The 14239-nt window shown below is 40.3% G+C and overlaps 1 protein-coding gene across 1 annotated transcript; it reads right to left on the bottom strand.

Annotated features, from left to right (window-relative positions):
* Positions 1 to 5782: 5782 nt before the first annotated feature.
* On the bottom strand, positions 5783 to 13747 carry LOC122780453. Its single transcript, XM_044043406.1, has 3 exons — positions 12641 to 13747; positions 9569 to 9622; positions 5783 to 7425 (listed from the first exon to the last, which is right to left on the bottom strand). Exons 1-3 carry the CDS (start codon positions 13095 to 13097, stop codon positions 7202 to 7204), a joined length of 735 nt encoding a protein of 244 aa, XP_043899341.1. The 5' UTR covers positions 13098 to 13747; the 3' UTR covers positions 5783 to 7201.
* Between the last annotated feature and the right edge of the window lie 492 nt (positions 13748 to 14239).

Below are 14239 nucleotides of genomic sequence, written 5' to 3'. Positions count from 1 at the left end.
AATGTTAATCTGATCTATTGGTCTTAAACGTGATGGCCAGAGGTTGAATGTAAACATATTTACTGCATTTAAGTATAAATATACATTTTAATTTTCCTTTCACACCACTTTATAATGTTACTTGCCTGTTACTCCATGGTATGACCTAATAAAATCTAAACATTTATTAGTAAATCAACATTTTGTAGACCCGGCTCACTCATTTCTGAAGATCTCTTCTTTACTGTTTCATACAGTATATTTGTAGTTGGACAAAAACAAGTGTTCAATATGCTCCTGACGTCCTTGTACTAATTTAACAAACTGAAAAAAAAAAAACCTCTCTATGTATTTTGTTTTTTTGGCCACTTGAGGGCACTTTCACACAGTAAATATGGCAGTGTGTATCTACAGAATTTTTTTTAATAATAATTTATTTTCAAAATGTGAAAAAAATAAGAATATTTGACTATTTCATTTAAAAAAACAAAAACCTTTATTCCAGCTTTACAATGACTATCAAAGTTATCTTTGTTTGTTTTGGCCACAGTGAAAATGTTGTACTCGGCTGTGAGGACACATTTAAACTCAAACCTCTCTTTGTGACGACAGGATTAAGATCTGGTTTTAGGTTTAGGGTCAGACTTAGAGTTTCTGTTCTGGTTAAGTTAAGTATCAGGGCTGGGCATTTAGTATTAATGGTTAAGGTTGGGGAAGGTAAATGCATTGTATCTAGAAGTGTCTTTACTCGGGATGATGTGCAAGAATGTGTGTTTATATTTCTGTGAGGTCCAAAGAAATATACAAACCTATCTTTGTGCGGACAATTTGTCAGGGCCCCACAAACAAAGGTTTTTTTTGAGGGGGTTAAGACCTGGTTTTAGGGTAAGGGCCTAGTAAGGGCCTTATGTCTATGATGTATCCTCAGTAAGATATAAAAACTAGTTTGTTTTTTGTGTGTGTTTGAGCTAATAATACATTGAATCAGAGGGATTTATTTATTATTATTTGTATTATTATTTGTATCTCTGTATTGGCCCAGATTTCTACATTACATTACATTATGGAACAAAAAAAAAAAACGATGTTTGATTCATTCACCCAACACAGCGTTAGTGACCTGAAATAAAGCTACTGTACGTGTCTTTCATGAGCTGAAATCCAACCATTTTCCCTGCACCAAAGTCCATTGAAAATATCAACAAATTTACAGTACGTCACAGCACACCTGAGTTGTCGACTCGCTCCTGCCTCTGTCAGTTAGTTCAGATGTGTTTAGTTGTGACTTTAATGTTGGAAATCTGTTACTTGTTCTTAATTACAGTAAGTGACATATAGTAAACTTAGAGCAAAGGCTGCAGAAGTAGATCAGCAGCTCCTGTGTCCCTGTGAGCTAAAATGTCTAATTTTCTGTACGAACTTTGGTGTAGGAGAGAAAGAAACTTACATAATAAGAAGAAGAGATTTTAGTAGGTGAGCCGTTTGTTGTTGTGCTGGCAGTCATGTTCATGTATGGGCGTCCATGTCTCAGGTGGGTTCCCAGCAACAGCGGGACGCTCACTTTAATTAGCTTTATTGTGTGTGACTTGAAGTTAGAGGAGGAGAAGTTGTGGACATTTCATTGATGGAGTAGAGTTTTTTGTGTAGTTTGGTAGACGTGTGTTGCATTCTTGGTTTTGTTTGTGCAGCTGTGGGTTAACGATTTTGTTGCTATGTGTTGTGTATATTGTATAGATTAAAAAAAATTAAACCAATTTTATTTCAGAAAAAAAAAGAAAAAAATAAGATAACCTGCTATATCAAAGATAGGAGGTCTCAGTGAGTGTGAGCATGAGCAAGGGTTCTGGAGCAGATGGTGTCCGTGTTGCAGGTTTGCCGGCCCATTCATTAGCTCCTGTGTCATGCACTCATTTACCAGGAGGGGCAGCTGACAGGCAACCGCTCCACTCAACAGTGTGGTGTAACGTGCTGCTGGAGTTTGTCCTCGGCGGACATGAAGGCAGAGATGTTACAGAAGGAGACAGGTGCCTTAAAATGATGATGATGATCATGAAAAATGTAGTTGGTGCTGGCAAATTATTTACACCCGGTGTCAGACAAGAGAACTTCGGAATCTGACGCAGAAATGTTTGATAAACAAATTATTTTCACAACATTAAGGGTTTGTTTGAGCAGCTGTCTTCTTATTCTAATTATTATTATTATAATATCTTTTTATCATTTCAAACCAGTCTGATCATTCTCCACTGACCTCTGGCATCAACGTCTCCCCGAGAAAACAGTCAGTTTCTCTTTTTCGGACAGTTCGCGGTCGTCTGGCTGCAAAAAAGAACTTCATTTGAATTGAGAAAATTTCATGTGATTCAAACATTTTTAATTGTCTCAATCTCTAGTTGTAATTAACAATTGGTTGCCATAAAATGAAGATTCTTGTAGGTGACGTCACGGCTGGTTGCCACTTTCTTTTGCAAGAGTTTGACCAAGTTGCTCTGGAGGCACAGATTAAAATTCACGACGCAGACTTCTGCTTTCATGTTATTAAACATGTGAGCCATGTGCCGCGTGCTTGTCAGCTCATTAGTATTTTCCTCCGCATCCTCACAGCAGTTGGTCGCCGCATTGAAGAACCTCTGAGACGGTGAAGTCGCTGAGGGAGGGAGGGTGGGAGTACAGGAGGGGAAACATACTGCAGCATGCATCCTCAAGGTCATGTTACACCACTTCACTTCCACTGCTGGATTTTGTTGGGTTTATAATAATAATTAAGAAAAAAATGGAGAATTTGAGCATCGGTGGCTTTTTTCTCTCCTTGGTCGTGTGATGTATGGAAACCTTACATCACCTTTGTGTTTTATTGCTTCAAGAAGACACCACTCCATCAACATTTGTATTCTGTTGCCTCTTTGACCTTACTTTTACCTTTTCTTACACTGCCTGTCACTGTGAATTTTAACTCTGAGTCAGGTCTAAAAGTTGAATTTTGTGTACATTTGAAATATTTTATAGGTTTTTTTGGGGATGAGATGATTTTGCCTGTGCATAGACGATGAGTGAGAAATGGTGATGAGTCATACAGCAGTACAGGCCGAAGAAAGGAATTGGGTCATATTCCATATTCCTTTAATCCAGTGGTTCTCTATTATTTTCTGTCATGCCCCCCCCCCAGGACAGAAATGCTTTCAGCAATATCTTTAATAATATTAATAGATTAGGTGATATTTATCACACTATTAAATATATTACATTGAACATTAAATGATATACAAGCTTTTCTAGTGTTTGAAGTACAATTCTTGGAACTATATGTCATTCTATATCAAAACAAACACTCTTATTTTTAAAACGTGCAATAATCATCAAGAAATGCCTTTATTGCAATATCATGATGTAAAAAAACTGTTGGATCGACCAGCCTAGAAGTTCATTGGCCCCTTCAGTCATTTGCGTTTGAGGCCCCTGCTCTAACCCTAACCCCAACCCTCTATAATTAACCACAACCCTAACCGTAAACGCATTAGTATAGGATGTTGTTTCATGTGTTGTCGGCATCGTTCGATGTTCCTCAAAACCACTGAACTTTATATTAATATGGACGACCTCGCAAACGTGAACGCCAAAGTATTTGGATTGCTTGTTGGAGTCTGGCAGCAGAATAGGTCACAAACCTCGCTCTATTTATTTCAGGAGATGGGACATGAACCAATGTAAAAACTAAAGTTAGACGTTTGGTTATTACCTCCACCGTGAAGGTCATGTGTTTGTCTGCCTGTTTGCGAGCAGCGAAATCCCCAAAAAAATGAAAGCCCCTTGAAAATTAGATGTCAAGGGACTACGCATCATTTTTTCAAGGACGGATTTTGATGAAATCTTCTGGGGGATAAAGGTTATGACCCACGACAGATATAGATCCAAAACAAACAAACAACCAAATGTTAATCTTATGAGTTAATGGCCTTTTTTGATAAAACTAAAACAAAATGTCAGTATTGCTTTAGCATGTAATTGTACCTCATATAGGTCTGTGTTACTGTTCAGTTAGGTCCAGATCTGGGATTTTAATCTCTATTCACACTGTGGGAAACTGAGCAACCTTGGTTGAGGTTGGCATTCTCCAAAAGTGTCGTCTCCTGTAATCTCCCGTAGTCAGTTACTTGACACAATCAAAACATGACGAGACATCACGACTGTTAGCGGAGACTGTGATTGGTCAGGCTGATGGCGGGACCTCGATACCACGGCTCCACTCCCCGGATCAATATTGTGCAGTATCTGTCTACAAATGACGTCGCCGGCACAGGGTATATGGAAGATACCGAACCTTAGAGACTATGTGAATTATTTCACCTGTGGAAATACTGTCTGTGGCTCAAGTGTACATGATGAAAATGGATTTAAAAGTATTATAGATTATATTTTATGTTTATGTTGAGGTCAAACGAGGAAGATAAGTGTACGGGGTGAAAGTGTAGAATTCTCTTGACAACAATGATAAGTGTTACTCGAATATTACCAAGTTTAAAAAAAAAAATACATAGAAAAAGTAATGAACTGACTTCATTGATTAAGGTGATGGATATGTACATTCACATTCTTGTTATAAATTAAAACGAGGCAGGTATTATAAGATTGTTCTTCTTTTTGTAGTTTGGAAGTGAAAACCTGTTAAAAGACATGAGCAAAAAAGATAATAAACATGATAAACAAATACAAGTTAACTCTCAAATTTTTGCCCGTGATTATTTATTAAGGATGGAAGTGATTGACAGCAGCAATGTCCAGGAACAAACTTTTAAACTCATTATTCCCCTGTCTCATTTTGCTCCTCCCACACACACACACACACACACACGCACACGCACACTCACACACAGTTTTCAGTAACCATGGGTGTATTTTTTAAATCCCAGCATGCAAAGAAAACAAATAATAAAAGCCTCATTGGTTGTAGCATTCGACTGGTGTTACAGACTCAGCAGCAGCTTCACGTAGCCCTTAACAGTGAGGTAAGAAAGGTAAACAAAAAGGCTTAAACCAGTGGTTCTCAAACTTTACATACCAAATATCAAGCTCTTGAAGTAACAACGTTAAAATACAGTTAAAATCTCATCATCCTCCTCTTCCTGATATATACTTCACACTCTAGTGTGAAGTATATATGTATATATCTCTAGAGACTCTAGTTAGGGCCTGAGCCATGAATGGCAGGGGCCCAAATGGCTCCTGACATGAGTTTGTGCGAGGACCAAATTGTTATCCTTCAGATTATTATTATATCCGTGGCTTTGCAGTCATTTGCAAAGAGTTGGTTAAACTCTTGAATCATAGGTCCCGGACCTGTGCATTGCTCAAGGGCTCTATAGCGCCCCCCAGAGGCAAAATTGAGTTCCACCAAATTTCCACCAAACTTGGTGGGAAGATGTTACAGACCAAGACAAACAAAAAAGTCGACCATAACCATGGCTTTAACTCAACAGGAAGTTGGCCATTTTGAATGTTGGCAATTTGCACCCTATGTAAATTTGTACTAGTTATTATTATGTAATTTATCATTATTATTATTATTATTTTCTTATTTGTTTCATTTTTTACTCACTCTGGTCACATACCCTGGTATATACAATAGAACCGTATTACAGATACACGAGCATCCTCTGGTGGTACATGTACCACAGTTTGAGAACCATGGCCTTAGACAAAGAGCTGTTTTCACAATAAACCACAACGTGCAGCTTTAACACCTAGAAATCATAAACTTCTAAGAATATCAATGACTCAGTTTGGGGAAGTTTTTGTTTTCTCTCTCTCTCTCTCTCTCTCCATGGCTTCCATATCGGATTTTTGCAGTCAGGTGATTTAGCACTTGCTCACGTCAAGCTAATAATATGAAACTACAAAACACTTATAGTGGATTTTTATTCATTTTTTTGCTTTTGTTTCAATACACACACAAAAAATACAAAAAAGTGTTTATACGTCCTGTGTCGTCTGAGGTGCTTGATACTGACGTTTATCATATAATTGTGCATTTGTGAACGTGAGGTGTGTTTTACAGTAAGTGTAGATCGACGTGTACTGTACACAGGGTTAGACGATGTAGGGAATACCTAATCAGATTACAAATAAGAAGTAACCATATAGATTATACTTGCATTGTCAAGGATTACATTATTTATTTTTGATAGGATCTTTAAAATGTGACAGTTATTTAAAGTGTTTCTTAAAACTAGGTCTTGTGAGACAATTCCTGGAGGGGTTTAAGGCAACCGTACTCCCCAAATATTCTCCATGTGCAGCACAATAACATCAGTGTAGAGCTGCAGGATATAGTCCAAAAGATCAGGTGGTGATTATTTTTGACCGATTTTGCAATTGTGATATCATTCCTTATACTCATTTTTGCATCTTAACGGTCAAGAATCATCAGGTTTAGTAATTTTTTTGGAGTCAGTCAACAAAAAAAACATATTTTATTATCTAAAAAGCACATTTTAGGGGGCAGAATTTCATCCTATTGCCGTTTTGACATAAACTGAACTCTGTATTTATATATTGCACTTGGTCATAGTGCGGTTTTGATTATTTTGGTGAGTAATTATGCAGCCACAATATTAGACCATGGCTGATAATGGAAGCGTTGACTCAGCTCATTGACTAACGCACAAATGCTTAGTCTGCAAAAATGCCTTTTTACTGAAAATGTTATGAGATACTTAAAAAGAAAAAATGAATGGTAATCCAAAAGCATTCATATTAGATTATCTTATTAATTAGACATAACGTCATGTAAATTAGATTCAGTCACTGATGACATCTCATCAGTCCCAACCCTGATTGTATAAACAGTGATTATGTGTACTGAGTGACCCGCATGTGTTTCATTAACAGCGAGCTATTTTCACATTTAAGTTCAGTGTGTCGGTGGAAAAAAAGGATCAATGTAATGAGGACAAAAAAAAAAATCAAAAACATTTAAACTAATTTGTCCAATTTCTGACTTTTCCCTCCAGGAAAGCTACAATTTTCCTGTACAGTCATTACAGTGGAAACAGGTCTAGTTTTCCAGCACAGGTTCACAGTTTAAAGTCCCTTCAGGCCCAACACCTGCAGCTGATGAAACAGTGGACAGAGCTTCGGTCTGTGACAGACTTTTAAATCCACTTGAAATGCAAGCCAATATGCTGCGTTGTTTTTACCTCTGGTGCGATGGGCTAAGTGGTCACAGTTACGTCCCAGAGTGAGTGTCTGGCGGTCGCTGTGGCAACGTCTCGTCTATGGTCACCACTATCTCCTCCGCTCTCTTGGCGCTCAGACAGTTAGCGTGGTTCAGGGAAATGAAGCTCATCTCCACCAGCCGCGGCCTCTCGCCCAGCTCGCTCCTACTGTTGGCGACGCAGTTGAGCTCAGACTTGTTGAGGTTGGTAAATCGACGAGAGCCACGTAGCCAGTCTGAAGAGAAGCAAAGGGAATTTAGTGAACTGATGTTGTTTGAGGGCCACACGGTTGGTGTAGCGCAGTTTTTCTCAGTCCTGGTCCTAGGGACCTACTGTCCTGCATGTATTCCAGGTTTCCTTACTCCAACACACCAGATTCAAATGAATAGGTTGTTATCAGGCTACTGCAGAGTTTGGTTGACAAGCGAACCATTTGAATCAGGTGTGCTGGAGCAAGGAAACCTTACCTGCAGGACAGTGGGTCCCGAGGACCAGGGTTGAGAATGTTCTCTACGTGTGAGTGGGTTTTCTCCGGGTTCTCCGGTTTCCTCCCCCAGTGCAATAACATGCAATATGGGGATTAGGTAAATTGGACACTAAATTGACTGTAAGAGTGGATGACTGTTTGTCTCTATATGTGCCCCCAGGCTTTTAGCTAGGATTTTTAGAGGGTTTCCATTTTTGTTTGTTAACACCTTCACATGACATTATGAAAATTCATAATTCTCTGAAACACTATTTCCTGCATTTTGAGGTGCAAATTTTGTGGAACACAGCCAAGTTTTTGTCTTTGTTACAACATTATTTTTGTCTTGAGGCTGGGGGGAGGTACATGGTGGTGGGGAAGACCAGATCATTTTTAGGTAATATGTTGTTGTTTTTCCCACGGTTCACCAACAGTTATTGCTACCAAAGAAGCCAAAATACTCTTGTAGTTATTAGGCTTTCTGTATTAATTTGTAAACATTGTTAAAAGTTACAAAGCTTACCTGCGCTTTCTTCCCTCAAAAAAGGTTACAGAGACGTCAGATATTCCACCAACAACAACCCCGTCCATGCCGTGTCATGGAAAATCGACCAATGTAATGCGAGATGTGAGCTAAGCGCGATTACGCGAGATTTCATCAGAAAACAAGCATGGAAGCGACTGCTCAGAAGGCTTGAATCTGCGAATATTGATCCCATCCAGCGAAGTTACCGGGGATTAGGGGGGGAAAAAGTAGGGCGTCCTGCCTAAAAGTAGGGACGCCCAGACGCCCTGCTAGCTAAAAGCCTGTTTATCCCTGTGATGGACTAGCAAACTGTCCAGGGTGTGACCCCTCCAATCCCAGCCCTATGTCAGCCTGGATTGGTACAGCACTCCCCGCAACCCTCATGTGGAGGATAAAGTGCTCAGTGGTAGAACGAGTTGTCTCTCAAAAGGAAGGTTGTGGGTTAAATTCCCAGCTCTGCTAGACTACATGCTGATGTGTCCTTGGACAAGACAAATAACCCCACGTTGCTCCTGAAGCTTGTGCAGTGTGAATGGGTACGAAAGATGTGTGATTGAAAATGTGCCGCACATAATGTGCTCTGTGTGAATGAATGGGTGAATGTCAAAAATTGTAGTGTAACTCTGGTTTGAGTGGTCATCAAATCCACAAATACACTTTTAGGGTTGGGTTTGGGTCAATCAAACAGATTAGGTATTTAGAACAAGACTGCAAACCTTCCCTGACAGGCAGACATGATGGATTTAGTCTGTGTAATTCCATTCGAAGCAAAGCACCATAAAATTGTTTCTGGGGAAGAGGCCTGTCACATGGGCAGCCCCCATCACGTGTGGTGGAGCCCTTTTTTTTCTTTTTTTTTTGAAGTGGGACACATCAATCATCATTCTGTCAGATGAGGAGCTGAGATTAAGGCGCACAGTGTGAAGAACGGTCATGGAAAAACAGAGCAAAATCTCACAGACTCACAGAGCTGCTTGCATGTCCAGCCTGCAGTCGCTGGTTAAAGCCTCACTACAGGGCTGTAGTGCAAACCATATTTCTGTAGCAGGTTTATTATTCTGTTTACACTTATCCATTGGTGCAGTCTAAGTACAGGTTTTGGATGCAGCCATGTGATAAATGTTCAGATTTTTGACATGTATACACAACATTGTCTGCTACGAAACATAGCGAGAACAGAGCTGCAAGACTAAAAACCCTCCACATTTACACCTCCGAGTCCAAACACTGAGCCACCTGTGAGTCTGTGTAAACGAGTGTGTGCGTGTTCACATGAAGGTGGGAAGGTCAGGTGAGGCGATGGTAGGCAGACAGCTCAGCTCTCAGAGCTAGGAGAGGCAAAGTGCTGCAGACTGTGACCTGTGTGAGCTTTGTTTTCCCTCTTACCTGGTTCACTGGTTTCACCGCCGTCGCCCTCTGCAACGATCGACCTGCCTCCACCTGCACAAATTGAGCAGGAGAAAAGCCCTGTTTGAAATGGGACACAGACTCTCAGTGTGCCTGATATAACCTGAGAAAAATAAATAAAAATAACTGCTCTGTTTAATATACTATACAGTGCTCACCAACTTGTGTCCAAATTAAGGAAAGCATCACGCTGCGATGGTGATATAAATTCTTACAAAAACAGAAATCCCCTCTGTTTACTGCTTTCTAACAGCTTAACTGTCAATATGACATTAGTATTGAAGCATTTACCAAGCTATAATTAGGGATGAGCCAATACGATACACAGTAGTGGTGGTATTAGTACCGCAACAGCATTTTAGGCAAGTCATGTTGTGGGGATTTTTATTCTTTCTTTATGGCAGAAAAATGTTTGTTACATAGTGGGAGAATTATGTTTTTCAAATAGCTTGACATGACACAAACAGTGCTGTTTACAGCTTCATAGTTTATAAGGTCTAACATGACGAAAAAGTGGTATCGTACCATCCCTAAATATAATAACCAGCCATTTCAAAAACATAGTGCTCCATCTGTGTGGCAGACATTTGTGACATCATGTGACACTTGTGTCCTCGTCACATAATGGAGATGGTGGAATATCGTCTTTACAGCATGTTGCCTGTGTTTAGTGAAGCAATTATGTCATTTTATGGTTTATAAATTGCATTTTCTTTTTACCTACTACTATAAAGTACAATTCAGTGATTTTGTCCAGTACGGGACCCATACCAGTACTCGTACTGGCCTCATCACTAGACTAAACTGGTTTTAAATGGTTTAAATAAACTATATTTCACTATTATATCAATAGTGATAACAGCCATCTACTAATAAATAAAATTCAATTTTTACAAAAAAGGCAACTCTACATTGCTGATTTAATCTTGACTTCTTATCTCAATCGTTTGGGGAGATTATTCTCAGAATGATCAGGCTGCCAATCATTTTTGCACAAACCCATTTCAGAAAATATGTTTTTCTTCCCTTAAAATTTTTTCACTTTGTATCCAGAAGGTTGCAATTACAAAATGCGTTGCACTGCTGTTTAGTATTCAAGTGGCAGAAATAGTCATGGGACAATGTAGACATTTTCATTGAAAAACTAATTACGTGTAATATTTGTGCAGATGTTTTCTTCAGATTATGTCATGTAGGTCAGGACAACATTTAATCTAAAATGGTATTTTTTGATACACACAAAGCGGTTTGGATAACATTTTGACTAATTGTACAGCCCTAGTCATCATTATCCTAAATTAAATAAATAAATTAAATAATTCCCGATTACTTTGCGATACATGAAAAAAAGAAATCTCTAAATCACAGGCCAACTCTTGTGCCACTTCAGAATAAATCAAATTCAACGACTGCTTCTTTAAACACTAATACAAAAACAAAATGCAATCATGTGAGTGTGTTTTGCCCTCCATTTCTTTGGAGGGCAAGTGTTTCACCTTACACTGTCCTCAGGTGCCCCAGCACAAGAGGAAGTGAGTGAAGAAAGTCTGACTCGAAACCACCTGATGTAAGATGACAATCGGGTCAAGTCAGCTCTATGAGACCACACTGTGCCCTAAAAATAAACCCATTGTATCAGTCATTCATTCATAATGCATCGCTCATAGGAAGCTGTTCAAACACAGGAAAAAAGACCTCTGATTCTCTCACTGAGAAACTTGCTGAGAGTGAAGCTCATCTCCCTCACAAGGTCATCGGCTGATGGGAGAGAAACTCCTGCACATCTGCATTCAAATTACTCAGGATTATTTTTCTTGACTGTTTACTTTTCACTTTTTTCCAATTAATCGTGATTGCACATGTTCAATTATTAAACATATTATCATTATATTTATAGAGTCTTTACGTTGCTAAAGAGAGTGAACCTAATTGGGCTTTCAAAGGTCTCTTATAGTTTTGAGGACACTTGAGTTTTCCCTTAAAATCCAAACCCAAACCTAGTAGCCTTCTATCTATGTATCTATCTATCTATACGCCACCAAAGCCTAACCTAAATTTACCCCAACCAAAAGCCAAGTATTAATCCTCAAAACATATCCTCACAACATTCACTTGTCCCTCCCTCCCTCTCTCTCTCTCCATCATACACACACAAAGGTTTGTACAATTGTACTTGTCGGGACACTGCATTGACATAGTTTTCATTTGGACAGCTTTATCACAACCCTTAATCCCAGCCAGTTAATCCCTAAACCGAAATGTAACTATAACCTACTCAGAACAGCTCAATCCCAATTTAAATCAGGGCCACAGAAATATGGAAATCTTCCTTATTGGGAGCAGGTTTCCATGGGCTCCATGTGGACTACTGGTCCTGAGAAGGTCTGTGTTTATACATGGCCCTAAGGAGGCTACGACAATGACCACACAAACGCATACAAACAACTTGTTTTTATAGTAGTGAGGACACATTATAGATATAATGCATTCCCTAGCCCCTTACCCAGATCTTAACCCTGGAAAAGCCCTTTAAAGTTGTGGGTCCCAGATAAAATGTCCCCACAAGGTCAAAGTGTTATCACTAACCTTAACTACAACTAGTTAATGCTTATTTCTAACATTAGCCTATAACCATGATACAGATCTCAGTCCAAAACTTAACCAATTCCTCAGAAATGAGGTTCTACATTCATTCAGACCAGGTCTTGGTCTCCATGAGGACCACGGGTCCTGACAAGGTCAGTGTTTATCCCAGGAAAGGTCCTAAGGAGATAAGAAATACAAGTACACAAACGTTTGCTCAGTGTCGAAGTGAGGACCCTCATTGATATAATGTATTCCCTCGCCACTTAACCTTACCTTTACCATCACAACTAAATGAGTAGACCCTAACCAACCCCCCCAAACGCCCTGCAAAGATATGAGGACCAGCCAAAATGTCCTCACTTTCCCAAAATGTCCTCACTCTGTGTGGTTTATACGATTTTCGGTCTTCACAACGCTACAAATACAAGAACGCACACAAACACACACCGTGAGGGGTTCACATACCGACAACAAAGTCATTAACCACATCTTTGACCAGGTGTCCAACTATCGCATACGCCACCGCCACCACCACCAGCGCCGCCATGACCAGGTAGAGAACGGCTTTGGGCAGCGGCATAGAGTCCCGCTCCGGTGTCCGGTAGTCGGTGAACAGCAGGTCACTCTCGGAGTAAGAGTACTGGAAGACGTGCTCCATGCCCGAGGTATGGTTGGAGTTGAGCGGCGGGTTACTGGAGCTCAAGGCGCTGTCCGGCTGCAGAGCTGTGACCATCGTGGTCGTCGCCGCCTCCGCGTTGTCGATGCTGACCAAGCCCGTTGTTCTATTCATCAGAGGCAAAATCTGAGACAAAAAATAGCTCCAGTCCTTTATGGCACTGGTGTTGCATGAAAACATTGTTTGTTTTGACCGCGGAATCACTGCAGAGGGGAGTGAATCTGCAATCACAGGAGCGCAACACATCCACCCAAAGACGCACCAGCTTCGAACACAGCAGACTCTCCAAACTCCCGTTTCGTGATAAACATTCGACGTGTTTTCCGTTGATAACCCAACAGGTTTCCCGGGAAGCCACAGCCTGCGTCCGACAGAAGATCATGAATGCCTCCGCGAAGTTACATCGCCTCCTCCAAGCGTACGTACACAGCGAGATGCGCGGCTTTTACGCACGAGTAAAGGAGAAATCCCGTGCGTCCAGTCATCTCCAGAAGTGAAATAAACACACACAGTGTCAGAGTGTAAGATCCTACAGTGTCACAAAGGAAAGAAACGCAGCAGAGAGTGGATCAGCTTTATCCTCCCCGACCTTAAAAACGCGTTAATCTGAATGTTGGATGAAGGAGTAAATAATCGGTGACTCAATAGAAGTGGGGTCCTCACAAGCTGCCACCTGCGGCGATGGTGAAAATGACACACCTGCTCCGTCCTGTCCCTGGTGAAGACATCGTTCATAAAGAGGATGGTCCAGTGAGCTTGCAAGAGTCAGGATACAACATCTTCTTCCTCCTCCTCCTCCTCCACCGCTGCTGCTGATGTCAGGTCCTCTGTGTTGGTGGAAACTACTTTTTTGTGATTTCGAGTTCAAATGTAGCCTGAGGTAAGTTCACGTCTTTCACCAAGTCTGGTTTAGACAAACCCAACCGTGACTGTTGAGGGTACATCATTAATTCCCTCACAGTTAAAGAAATGGAGATGTCCCTTTTTTGGTGGAACAGGAGCCATTTGCTTGAGCCAATTAGAAAATATGTAAAAACTGAAACAAGCAAAACGTAAGAAGAAAGAGGTTGATAAAAGTATTATATGCAAATAAAAGGTGAGACAATAATCAGGGCCTGTAATGCCTGTACCTACAATGTCAATGTTTTCCAACCAAACCAGAAAAAGAAAAATGTTCCCCTTCTTTTGTCTTGACTCCATCTTCTTTTTTTTGTCCTGGTGAGATGAACCAGACTCAGTTAAGATCACATCAGCGGCTCAGAGATCAGCTCAGAGGAAATGTATTGGACTCACTGACCAATCAATCACAGCATCCACTGAGTCACTTTATACAGACACGACAATGGCCTTCAGGGATTCAGCTGTCACAAATGAAGTGGACTTATTTT

The sequence above is a fragment of the Solea senegalensis genome, linkage group LG14, assembly GCF_019176455.1.
Source record: "Solea senegalensis isolate Sse05_10M linkage group LG14, IFAPA_SoseM_1, whole genome shotgun sequence".
Lineage (NCBI taxonomy): Eukaryota > Metazoa > Chordata > Actinopteri > Pleuronectiformes > Soleidae > Solea > Solea senegalensis.
The sequence above is the reverse complement of the archived record's forward strand: the minus strand, read 5'-3'. Positions and strand labels throughout refer to the sequence as shown.

Coding starts and splice junctions, on each gene's coding strand:
- LOC122780453 (XM_044043406.1), bottom strand. CDS start 13,097: ATGTGTTGCGCTCCTGTGATTGCAGATTCACTCCCCTCTGCAGTGATT. Junction 9,623..12,640: donor GGTTAATGACTTTGTTGTCG/GTATGTGAACCC, acceptor CAATTTGTGCAG/GTGGAGGCAGGTCGATCGTT. Junction 7,426..9,568: donor CGGTGAAACCAGTGAACCAG/GTAAGAGGGAAA, acceptor GCTTCTCTTCAG/ACTGGCTACGTGGCTCTCGT.